Source organism: Lytechinus pictus, chromosome 3, assembly GCF_037042905.1.
Source record: "Lytechinus pictus isolate F3 Inbred chromosome 3, Lp3.0, whole genome shotgun sequence".
In the NCBI taxonomy this organism is placed as follows: domain Eukaryota; kingdom Metazoa; phylum Echinodermata; class Echinoidea; order Temnopleuroida; family Toxopneustidae; genus Lytechinus; species Lytechinus pictus.
The window spans coordinates 81,683,775-81,695,964 of record NC_087247.1 but is presented as its reverse complement, the minus strand read 5'-3'; the positions used below and the strand labels follow the sequence as shown (position 1 = coordinate 81,695,964).

Here is a 12,190-nt window from a genome sequence, read left to right as displayed (position 1 = left end):
AAACCCCCTACTTACTTTAAAGGAGAATGAAACCCTTGAAACCAGCTGAATCCATATCAAAGAGAAAAATCAAAGAAACATATTGTTGAAAGTTTGAGGAAGATTGAATAAATAATAAGAAAGTTATGAGCATTTGAATATTGAGATCACTAATGCCATGTAGATCCCCATTGGCAATGCGACCAAGATCTGTGATGTCACACACGTACAACTCCCTCATTACTTTAGTACTTATTTCACTTATATTCTCACTTTTATAGAGTCTATCACAAGGTGAGGTGTTCTCTTTATGAGAGGACAAGTACAGAGGATTCACAACATTATATCATTGATGAATCGTTTGTCATATATGATTAGAATGAGCAAAAAGAGATGTTTTGGGTTATATTTTCAGTGTCCAAAAGGGGAGAGTTGTTCATCTGTGACATCATAGATCTTGGTCGCATTGCCAATAGGAGGATCTCCATAGCATTAGTGATCTCGACATTCAAATGCTCATAACTCTTCTATTGCTAGTCCTATTTTACTCAAACTTTTGTTGATCTTATTCTTTGATTTTTCTGCTTTCACAAAAGCTAACTTGCTCCAAGAGTTTCATTCTCCTTTAACAACCAACCAACAGGTCACTTGACAACAGCGATTTGAACTCTACTTCTTTGAAATCATTCACAGTCACTGAAAAAGAGTAATGAACACAAACTACCTATACACACTCTTTGGGAAGTATATACACAAAGCAACACATTGAAGATAGCAAAGCACTTTTGTACAAGCAATAAATTTATCACTTTAATCAATCAGTGAGAAAATGTAAATATGGCGGCCTGTAAATAGTCCAAACCAATGAAACTAACAAGCTAGACAAATACAGATGTTTGAGAATAAAAGCCAAACTATTCATCTAGGTCTAGTAGTATCTAAATCATACTTATGAAGTATTTTCTTAAATCCAAACAGACATGGATTATATAGAATAATTCCCAGGACCTAAACTACATAATCTCATTTGTAAAATTGAAAAATTGTTGAGAGCACTTTGTACAATTATACGGAATCATATTCAGATTTAAAAACAAGAGGAAGCTTTATTTCAAATAATACCAACATCTTGTAGAGATACATCTCATATGGTGATGTTATTCAAAAAAATTTCAAGAACAACAATGAGTAAAAGAGAACCCAATAATGTCACATTAATTACCTGGACAGAGCATTCAATCTCATCAAAATTAGGTTAATACTAATAAGCCTTCAAGAAATATACAGAATGTATGTCTAAAAGAGGGGGGGGGGAGGGTGGGCACTTCCATTATAAGGTGGACCTCATGCTCATATACAAAATGAGAAAAGGGATGTTTTGCTCATTCAGGCCATGTATGCACCGTAAGTGAAGATTACAAAATCAGTTAAAAAATAAAGTTATTAAATTTCAAAGGTCAGCAATATTCTATGAAGTCAGTTATACCATTGACCTATATACAGAGTGTCCCACAAAAAAACGAAACTGAGATTTATTTATGATTTTTCAAAACTTAATCACAAATAAAATTGACAAATGACCTATCATTGTAAAGCATAGAATCTCCTCTTTCATCTAAAATAACATAGATTATTCCTCATTGATGCATGAGTGAGCAATACAATTTAACCCTAATTCTCCCGGGGGGGGGGGGGGGGGGGCCATAATGGCCCCCCCCCCTCGAGAATTTTCGCGATATATCTGCTGCGCAAATTTTTTTGACCTCGCCGCTCCCTGACTTTTTACTTTCAAGTCTCGCGCAAATTTTGAGACCAAATTTGTGACACCCGGGTACGCGGTTGCGACATTACGCAACATTATGTTAGTGCATGTCTGACCCAAAATTGGTCATAAACGTGATTTCATGTACAAATTCAATGCAAATTGTGTATTTAGCCAAAATTCATAAACGTATCATTATTTCTACTTTACTAATTAAACTTAATTAATTTTGCCTTGTTTATGATCAGGATTAAGTCTGGAACAATTTCCATCGAAAAAAACAATAGGAAAACAAAAAGTAAAAAAAACATAATACATAAGAAATTAAAAAAAAACAATAAAATAAGAAATTGGTCTTGGTACCAGAATTTTTTTCATTCACAATTGTTAGGAATGCTATAGAGAATATTTTCACAAAAAATAGCACTTTTCTAGGAGCTTTATTTAGTGAATCAGAGCAAAAAGTATGATTTCATGAATAAATTAGCATAATTAATTCATATAAAATAAAAATATATAATTCAGTGAAATTTACCAATGCAACTGCGTAGATTATGTAATTCTCTACCATCATGCAAATTTTCGTTGTGATCGCGCAATCCGCGGCGGAGATCTTAAGGGGGCCATAATGCCCCCCCCCCCCCGGGGGAATGACAAGAATCAAAATACCCCGGCAGATTTAGGGTTAAAGAAAGGATACCAAAAAGTCACTTGGTGGGGAGTATCTGGGTTTGAAAAAAAATCATGTTCTTAACATGTTCAATATCTGCTCTTTAATTTGATACCTCAATCACAGAAAATGGTCAAGAAATAACAAAGGTCTGTTTATGTGAAATAAGGCTTGAATTTCAATAATTTCATGAAATGAAGAGGTTTTACAGGTGAGCACTCAGACTCACTTGACACCCTGGTTTGTTTTTTTGTGGGACACACTGTATAATAATATGCCTATCTATAATATGCTTAATACTTACATTGTACGTATCTATGCACTTAAAGATTACCCCCGTCATCAGATTCATTCCTACAAACAATGTATGCACATCCTGCATTCCCTAGCTGTGGAGTATTCTATCCAGTCGCCATTGAGGCACACACAGTATGGACATTCAACACCATTCTTTCTTTGACTGTAGCAACTACCAAGATACTTCTGATCATTTGCATAGGAATAGTTTTCCTGGTTTTGATTTACATTGTCCTATATCAGACAGTGCCTTTCAATTATCATATGTTTCAATTTTGGAGAAGCAAAATTGAGAAGCAGACGGTTTTTGTGATATAAATTGTGTTATTTGATACGCAAACATCCACACACACATAACCTCAATATCAATGAGAGATAAAGTACACAATCTCTACACACTAATGTATATGCCATGTATCTCTAATATTAGGATTTAGAAGAAAAAAATGTGAATATTAAAGATAAAGAACCAATCACAATATTGCTTCTATCTTAAAATATAATACATTTTGCCAATAAAACACTTGGAACTCTGAAAGATTACCAAAGGTAAATAAGAACAACACTTTGATTGATTTATCATCATTTTCTGTGCAAAAAATTTGTGCAAAAAATAATCAATGTCTAATCAAGAACTGCTTCTTTCAACTCGTGGCCTAACTGACAGCAGACATGATAGGATCAAAGTAGATAAATTAGAATGTTATTCAGAGGACAATGACAATCAGATGTTAGTGAATTCATTAACTAACCAATGAATTTCCATCTCCCACAGGCCCATGGTTATATGCACATCGTCAATAATATAGAAGGGTTAATGATGTCATGTAATTGTATCTAAATCAAATGAGTAAAACTCATTGAGAAAAATGTGAAGAATTCATAAAAATCTGATAACAAATAACAAAGTCATATTTTGTGAAACCAGTTATCTACAAATCTTCGAGAATATTTATTAGGTGGGCTGATAATGTCATGTCCCACCTTTCCTTTTTTTTCTCATGCTATTACATGAAATCATATTTATTTCATATTTCATACATGTGTACATGTACGTCTCCATCCCTTGTAACAAACAGGTTGCATGCAGCAATGATTATCTTACACATTTGAGCAGTTGTCAATCTATTTTTTTTCTTCAAAATTTGAATAAATATAATTTCATACAATACAAAAGAATAAGTGGGGATATGAGGCCATCATCAATTTCTAACTTAACCACTCACGATGGGGGCTTACTGTGTTATATTTTATTATGTAAACATGTTCTTATATTTATGTATTTCATTATGTTTAATGAGGAAATAAAATCGAACAATTTGTTACTTTGAACGAGGAAATAAAATCAAACATACTACAAATCATCAGCTTGCTCAAATAATTCATGAAGACAAGTAAAGAACATCAATTTAATTAAAAACTTAGGAATATCAAAACTCTGATATAACTTTGATACTCGTCTGATTTTGATCAAATTTTCAGGGTTTTGTTTGTCTGAGTTTAATTTATCTGTTCAAGTCACATAATTTTCAGCCTAGAAAACCCTTTTAAACTAATTGAGTATTTTTATCATGATAGGAAAACATATAAAAATGCTTATTTAGGGTACTCTAGATCCATTACTTATTGTACCAGAATGGTGTCTACCTTATAATGGTAGTGACCATCCTAGGAATGTATGCCAAATTGTTTTTATTTCTTCATTATACAAAGTACAAACTATATGCAGTCAAAATATATTGTAGAGTAAAATAAAGCCTCATTCAAATTCAAGAAGTTATCATTGAACAGTTCAAAAGCGCTTCAACACTAATGAATTATTTGCTCTGCATCTTTTCCCTGTTCCTTTCTATTTCATGGCCCTTTCCATTAAAACATTTAATGTATATAATATTACCATCTATGACATGTAATTGACAGTTGGTTAAATGTAACTTATGAATAGAATACAAAAATAAAATATACAAATTTATGTTTTACACATTACATTTCTCTAAAATAGAGCGGACAAGTGTTATAACACACTGCACAAAGTAGTTATCTGTCATAAAATTTCTGTCAAAAGCTGGATCAGAATTTGAAAATGATTCATAAAAAAAATTGCACAAAGGTGAAACAAATTGTAAGTACAGAATTCAAATGAAAATTATGGAACAGTACAATGATATATTTTCTCTTATTTTTATTGTCATAGTAATAAGGTACTCCATTGGCTTAACATCATATATTTTTTACTTGCATGATGGTCTAAGGGCCAAAATGTGATATAATTTACCCATTAACTAACCACAAGAGTGCCTTCAAAATTATCAATTTCAATAATGAAGAAAACAAAATAGTTAAAAATACCAGCCATGTCTGTTCTGCTGCCAGTGGAGCCAGATGCACTTCCAGCTTAACAGCTGCTAACATAGACACTGAACATAAAGACTGAACTTTGCTCTGTTAAAAGAAAGGGATAAAACAGTAATATTCCAATATTTGAAACTAATCAAGTGCCCCCAACATGTAGTACTATAGCACTCTAGATAATATAAGTTGACCTGATGGATTACAGATGTAACCAGACCGTCATAAAAAGATTATAATACACAGTAAACAAAAGCTGATCAATATACATTTGACAAAAATATTCTGTTTCCCGCTTGTTTCTTCCACTTTCAGGTTCCATTTCTAAATGAATGTTCATGATATCAGATGCAGAGTTTATAGAAAAATATAATTTTTCTCAAATTTGGTAACAGTTGGATTTGTTTGTGAATGCTCAATTTTCTAACCATGAGAGCAACTCTCAAATGAAACCTCTTAACTTGCACATTCTGATTTCAGTAATACTTAAAATAGTAACAACAAATTGGGTAAAATCTTACAAACAAGAATGAATACAAGTTATGATGTTTTATAATTTCTCTGTACTACCGGTAGTCTCAAAGCTACCCAAAATATTAAAAGACCAACCATTTCATAAAGATTGGACAAACATAGTGAATGATCTCCACCATGGCTTGGATCTTGCCCATCTGTTTGTATTTTTTTTTTACTCAATACCTAGTCATTTCAAGATAATTCAGTCCATAGACATGACCAGGTACATTAAACAGAACTCTACCCCACAAATAATGTATACCAGGCTGGTGGGTGTTGTGAAGCCGACCTTTATTCAACAATATTGGAATACTCTATATGCTGAATGACAGACTCTTCATGCTGATTTATGGAAGAATAGTATGTGCATCAAATTTGTAGAGCAGCTGCTTAGCTTGGTGAAAATTGATTTGCACATTTATAATTTAGGCTTGAGAGACCCTATCTTAAACAAGTGGAATGCCTCTGGCCGTCTCACCTGCATCACGCGATTCAATATAGCAGCAGTGCTGATTTTGAAAACTACTATAACTCGCACAAGATGTTCAGTGATACTTGGTTACTCTTATTTCCACGTTTTATGAACTAGACCAATACACTTATAGAGATATGATGGCAATTCAACAAATACCCCCAACGTGGCCAAAGTTCTTTGACCTTACATGACCTTTGACCTTGATCATGTGACCTGAAACTCGCACAGGATGTTCAGTGATACTTGATTACTATTATGTCCAAGTTTTATGAACTAGACCAACACACTTTCAAATTTATGGCTGTAATTCAACAAATACCCCAATTTGGCCAAAGTTCATTGACCCTAAATGACCTTTGACCTTGATCATGTGACCTGAAACTTGCACAGGATGTTCAGTAATACTTGATTACTATTATGTCCAAGTTTCATGAATCAGATCCATAAACTTTCAAAGTTATGATGGTAATTTAAAAACTTAACCTTAGGTTAAGATTTTGATGTTGATTCCCCCAACATGGTCTAAGTTCATTGACCCTAAATGACCTTTGACCTTGGTCATGTGACATGAAACTCAGGCAGGATGTTCAGTGATACTTGATTACTATTATGTCCAAGTTTTATGAACTAGACCAACACACTTTCAAATTTATGGCTGTAATTCAACAAATACCCCAATTCGGCCAAAGTTCATTGACCCTAAATGACCTTTGACCTTGGTCATGTGATGTGAAACTCATGCAGGATGTTCAGTGATACTTGATTAACCTTATGTATAAGTTTCATGAACTAGGTCCATATATTTTCTAAGTTATGATGACATTTCAAAAACTTAACCTTAGGTTAAGATTTTGATGTTGATTCCCCCAACATGGTCTAAGTTCATTGACCCTAAATGACCTTTGACCTTGGTCATGTGACATGAAACTCAGGCAGGATGTTCAGTAATACTTGATTAACCTTATGGCCAAGTTTCATGAACTAGGTCCATATACTTTCTAAGTTATGCTGTCATTTCAATAACTTAACCTCAGGTTAAGATTTGGTGTTGACGCCGCCGCCGCCGTCGGAAAAGCGGCGCCTATAGTCTCACTCTGCTATGCAGGTGAGACAACAAAACATATACTTTAAGTATTAGTCAAGAATTGGCAAAAGATAGAAATTAGTGAAACAACAGGAAACCCAATATTCTCACAACACACGTTTCCATTGAAAGTATGTACTAAATCTCCATTGTAATCAGTAGCCTAGTTTAGATGTCAGCTCACATTTGGAGTAAAATTCTATTATGAATGGATTAAAATTCCAAAGATATTTATCTTATAACGACCCAGAAGGAGACAGTTTTGGTCAGAGGAAGTCAGAAGAAAGGTAGGAGTAGTGCCCTTGTGGACAGAGTTAGTCCGACCTTCCTCAAACCAAGATACTCCTAGAAACCAGTAAGAGTATCTTGGCTAAAGGAAGGTCAGAGTAACTCTGTCCAGACAGGCACTACTCCAATCTCCAATCCAACCAAAACAGCTTAATCTGCATGATAGAATTTACTCCACCCCCCCCCCCCCCCCCGATAGACGCCTCTGCCTGGTAGGATGCATAAACCAGCAATGCAATTTGCATAGATATTGGAAACTCTTGCTTGTATGCTCCCCAGGGAGTGTAAAAAGTGCATACATTGTGTGTGTGCAAGCCAGAATCAAGTGACAGGAGTATCAATGTGCTTAGACATTTTTATGATGTATTAATAACTATTTAAAAGCAATTATCATTATCAAAATTATTTTACAGGTTTATCATTGATACATATTCCTTTATATCTGACATATAAACAAATTTAAAATAAAGTGGTATATCTTAATGACTGTAAAGTTGTTCTATTATTCTTTCATATGAGACAAATATTTATGTTCTATATTTCTGGTTACACATCAACATGCTTTTGTGTTTATAAAAAGAATGAAAATACAAGTTTATTCCAGCGGATTCAAGAGAATGTGAGAGGACCTGACATATTTTACATCTGTACAAACAGGGCATATGCTGGCATTCACCATTTTCCCCCACCATCTTATGCATAGGAAACTCTTGAATGAGCCAGCATGAGCTTGAATTTTATTCTCTGTATAAACACACTCTATGATGTAATTGTTGAAAAGCGTAGGGTAGTGTAATGCAAAGATACATTCACAGAGGAAACCTTTATTCTGATGGCAAAATACAATTTTGGTCCTCAAGCAAACATTAACAACTGACTCTCCTCGGGATAATAGAAATTGTTTTTATAATCCTAAGTATTGTTCCAAGAAGGGTTTCATCACTGATTTTCATCTATGGCAGACATGACCAATTTTACTTTTCATATATTTTTACCTGTATGAGATGTTAATAAACCATGTGAGACCTGTACAAGCAGCACCATAATACCTCACAAATTTCAACTTCATTAATCAAATAATTTTATGTCATAAAAATATTCATGATTAATTTAAACATCAAAAGATATAAATCTATTGGCAAGTTCTCATCGCTTAGTTTGTTGATTGAGATGTCTTGGTGCATCTGCAAACATGTACTTCAGCTTGTATGCCTCTGCTACCAGTAGACTAATGTCCTTATTACCCCAGTTATGGGTTGGTAGGTTCTGAAGAAAAAGCATTGTGCCCTGTAAGAAGACAACCATACCACAATGCAGGATTTTAACAGTTGTAAAAGTACATTTAAATATATACTACTTTATAATAAAAATATCCAAATGATATTACATACACTCTTTCAGCATGTAATCAAAGCTTAAAATATCAAACAGATATCACTTAGAAAAAGCTCACAAAACTGAATTTGAAAAAAAAAAAATGTATAGATATAGATCTGTAGGAACAGATAAAAAAATTAAAGACAAGTCAATTTCCTTTGAAATAGCTAATAATTTAAAAAATAGTGATCAATGAGGAGCATCTTCAAATAGTTGAGACGATTGATCAAGGTGATTTTGTACAATTCTCCTGTTTCTTGATTTGTACCATGCTGTAAAGATATGTAAATTGTGTTGAATTTTTCAACAATTACACATGTCATACATATATGAAAGAAAGAAGTGCACAATATTGGCTTATCTTATCTTATCACACCAATACATTGTTGAGTAAGGACTAGCTTAGACAAAGAAGAAATCTCATATCACACTTTTTATTCTCATGAAAACTTTAAGTTTTATTTGCCCTTTCTGATATGTAGTCATTGCTATAAATATTCAAAAATATTTGATGTTCCTTACACATTTCATTGCAGGATTCAATCAACTTGCAAAGCATAATGAAATTAATATCATTTTTTTTAAATTAGCTAGTTTAAGCCAAAACCCTTTGATATGTGGATGAAAACCAAAGGGATCATCATTTACTCTCTCCATCCACTTGACAAGTAATATTCAAAGGCAGTTCTAGGACACCATCACTTGCAATTTTCTTTCATGGTTATTCTTCATCTTTGTAGGTTTGCATGGTGGAGTTAATAACGTGGAGAAGGTTTACGGTTCACCATGTGTAATATGAAGAAGGGAAAGGAAATACAGGCAGAAAAAATTGAAACGGAAAGACAAGAAAGGATGAAAAGAGGAAATTAGAGGTATTCTTTTCTTGAAAGTGAGTGAAAACCAGATGAGATGAGCTGAATATGGCTTGAGTAGAGATGGTGTGAGTAGTAGCAGGCTGAAGTGAAGAGAGGTTACTTGACGTTTCGGACAGGTTGACTGTCCGTCTTCAGTCAGGAGTGAAGGATGCTAAACGAGCGCGGGGTACTTATGTCGAGAATGCGGACATCGGAGGAATTGGTGGCAGGCCGAGTCGGCGGCAGGGATGTCGGTGGTGGTGCCGACGTCCGCATTCTCTACATAAGTACCCCACGCTCGTTTAGCCTCCTTAACTCCTGAAGACGGACAGTCAACCTGTCCAAAATGTCGAGTAACTCTCTTCACTTCAGCCTGCTTCTACTCAAACCATCACTACCCAAGTCATATTCAGCTCATCTCATCTAGTTTACAGTCCTTTTCAGGACTTCATTCACTTTCAAGAAAAGAATACCTCCAATTCCTCTTTTCATCTTTCCTCGTCTTTCCATTTCAATTTTTTTCTGCCTGTATTTCCTTTCCCTTCTTCCTATTACACATGGTGAACTGTAAACCTTCTCCATGGTTATTCTTGTTGCACTGACTAAATGTTTTTCTAAAACAATTCCCTTAGGGACAATAGGAAATGTCTTTATAATCCTAGGTATTGTTTTGTTTTGTCAATGATTTTCACTGCCTTAATTACTCTCAGCCAATCAAGAATTTGCAGTAGCTTTATGACAGATAAAATCATTGACAAAATTCTCTCCCTGCAGCCCTCAGGATAGTATGCTATAAGGGATTTTTACAATGGAGCTATATCCAATGAGTTATCCTTTAATGCCCAATATCTTACCTGGAAATCTTTTTCATTCATAATCCTGGATGAGAACATTTCCAGAAGAGCAGCACACACATAAAGATGGAATACTGCAAAGCCTTCTGGTTCACTCTAAAGATATTAAAGGTAAATGCTAGTTTTGGTAACGATATCAAAATGAGTTCGTACAGAATCCAATGAAATGACCACCAAAGTGTCTGTTTGTATAAATAAAACGCATGTGCCAAAGGATTCTGGAAGAAATTGTGTAATTGCTATGAAATCAGCAAATAAGCACAGGATTCGGGTAGAGCGTCGGGCCCGACGCTCAAAGCAATAATTATACACTGTCCCACGTGCGCTTATCTGTGTTGGGGAAGTTCAGTCTGAACATTTTTCAGCGTAGATTTCAAGATTTCACAAAGTTCAGTTTATGTAACTGTACCAGGTCTAGATCCTCGATGATATACTGACAATTAAGCCTGGTTTTACAGACTCTCTCATGAAATCAGTGTTTACTGCAACTACTGGAATTTCTCTTTAAATAAAGAAAAGAACTAGATGGATTCTTAACTGCAAAGAGTTGCAGTTTATGCCTGTGCTATGTCAGATCAAGAATATATTACAATATTAAAATTATTCTGTAACCTTTAACCTGGTGACCCCAACATCTAATCTGTTCATCTTCTTTGAAATTAATCTCTCAAATTGTCCTTTATTTCTCACATAAAAATATTTCGGGTATATGACTATAATGAACTTGTGAACCAATATCTAATCAGATAATTGTTCCCCCAATATGTATACATGAATCAAGATTGAAGAGGATCCCTAAAACGGTTCTTCAGTTAACACGAGAATGAATGTACAACGGATCTTTCATCTTTGACCTTGTGACCTCAAAATCTAATCAGATCATTGTCACTCCTATATGAGCCAAGTTCATTCAAAATACATGTACTCTATAAGATGTTATTCCTAAGGGTTTTTTTTCTTCAAGAATTATGTGAATTTCTGAACGGCTGCAAATTTAACAGCAGTCGAAAATATTGACACATTTGGAGGGCATACACGTAGCATAGGTAAATTTCACTAAATTCATATACATGTATTTTATTATATATGAATAATTATGCTAATTTATTCTTGAAATCATTTTTTTTTTTTTTTTGCTCTAATTCACTAAATAAAATTCCTAGAATGCTCTTTTCACAGGTTCATGATCTTCTCTCCTCAACATGTGGCTGATCCATCAATTCTTCCACAACATATGATTCCAAGCCCTGCGTTTCCATGAGCTAACTAGTGTTCTTTCATACTCACCATATATGTATCCCAGAGTCGTACAGTACATGTGAGAGGGAACTCTCTCATTAGTAGATTATTCATCCAACGGAAGGCAAATTGAAGATAATCTAACTGGTTGTCCATGAGATACTTGTGTAGTGGAGCTGCAGACGAAATATTGAGTGAGATTGACTTGATTTATAAACATTTTCCTTTCCTTCTATTTTCTGATATATAAATACACACACACCATAGAGGGATATATAAAAGTATCCATCAACACTGAAACAATTACTTTCAATTCATTTTAAAAGTAGATGTATTCTCCACTGCATACAAGCAAAATGTATGACTCCATTATTGCATTATCAAAACATTATTCCATACTTCATTCTGATTTTGTGAAAATCATATAATCAATCTAATCATATTGT

General features: G+C 34.1%; 1 protein-coding gene across 2 annotated transcripts in view; it reads right to left on the bottom strand.

Annotated features, from left to right (window-relative positions):
- Window positions 1-4,875: 4,875 nt before the first annotated feature.
- LOC129257663 (TBC1 domain family member 22B-like) overlaps window positions 4,876-12,190 on the bottom strand; it is a 36,234-nt gene continuing 28,919 nt past the window's right edge. The window contains exons 9-12 of one of the 2 annotated variants that reach the window (XR_010293224.1): window positions 11,793-11,920; window positions 10,506-10,601; window positions 6,722-8,707; window positions 4,876-6,531 (exon numbers count right to left, since the gene is read on the bottom strand). Coding sequence is in view for 1 of the 2 variants with exons in the window: in XM_064097808.1 (XP_063953878.1) it covers window positions 8,567-8,707; window positions 10,506-10,601; window positions 11,793-11,920 (365 nt within the window). In the remaining variant the exon portion in view is untranslated. Of the gene's footprint in view, window positions 8,708-10,505; window positions 10,602-11,792; window positions 11,921-12,190 lie in introns of both variants that reach the window. The other variant, XM_064097808.1, reaches the window with a different exon arrangement.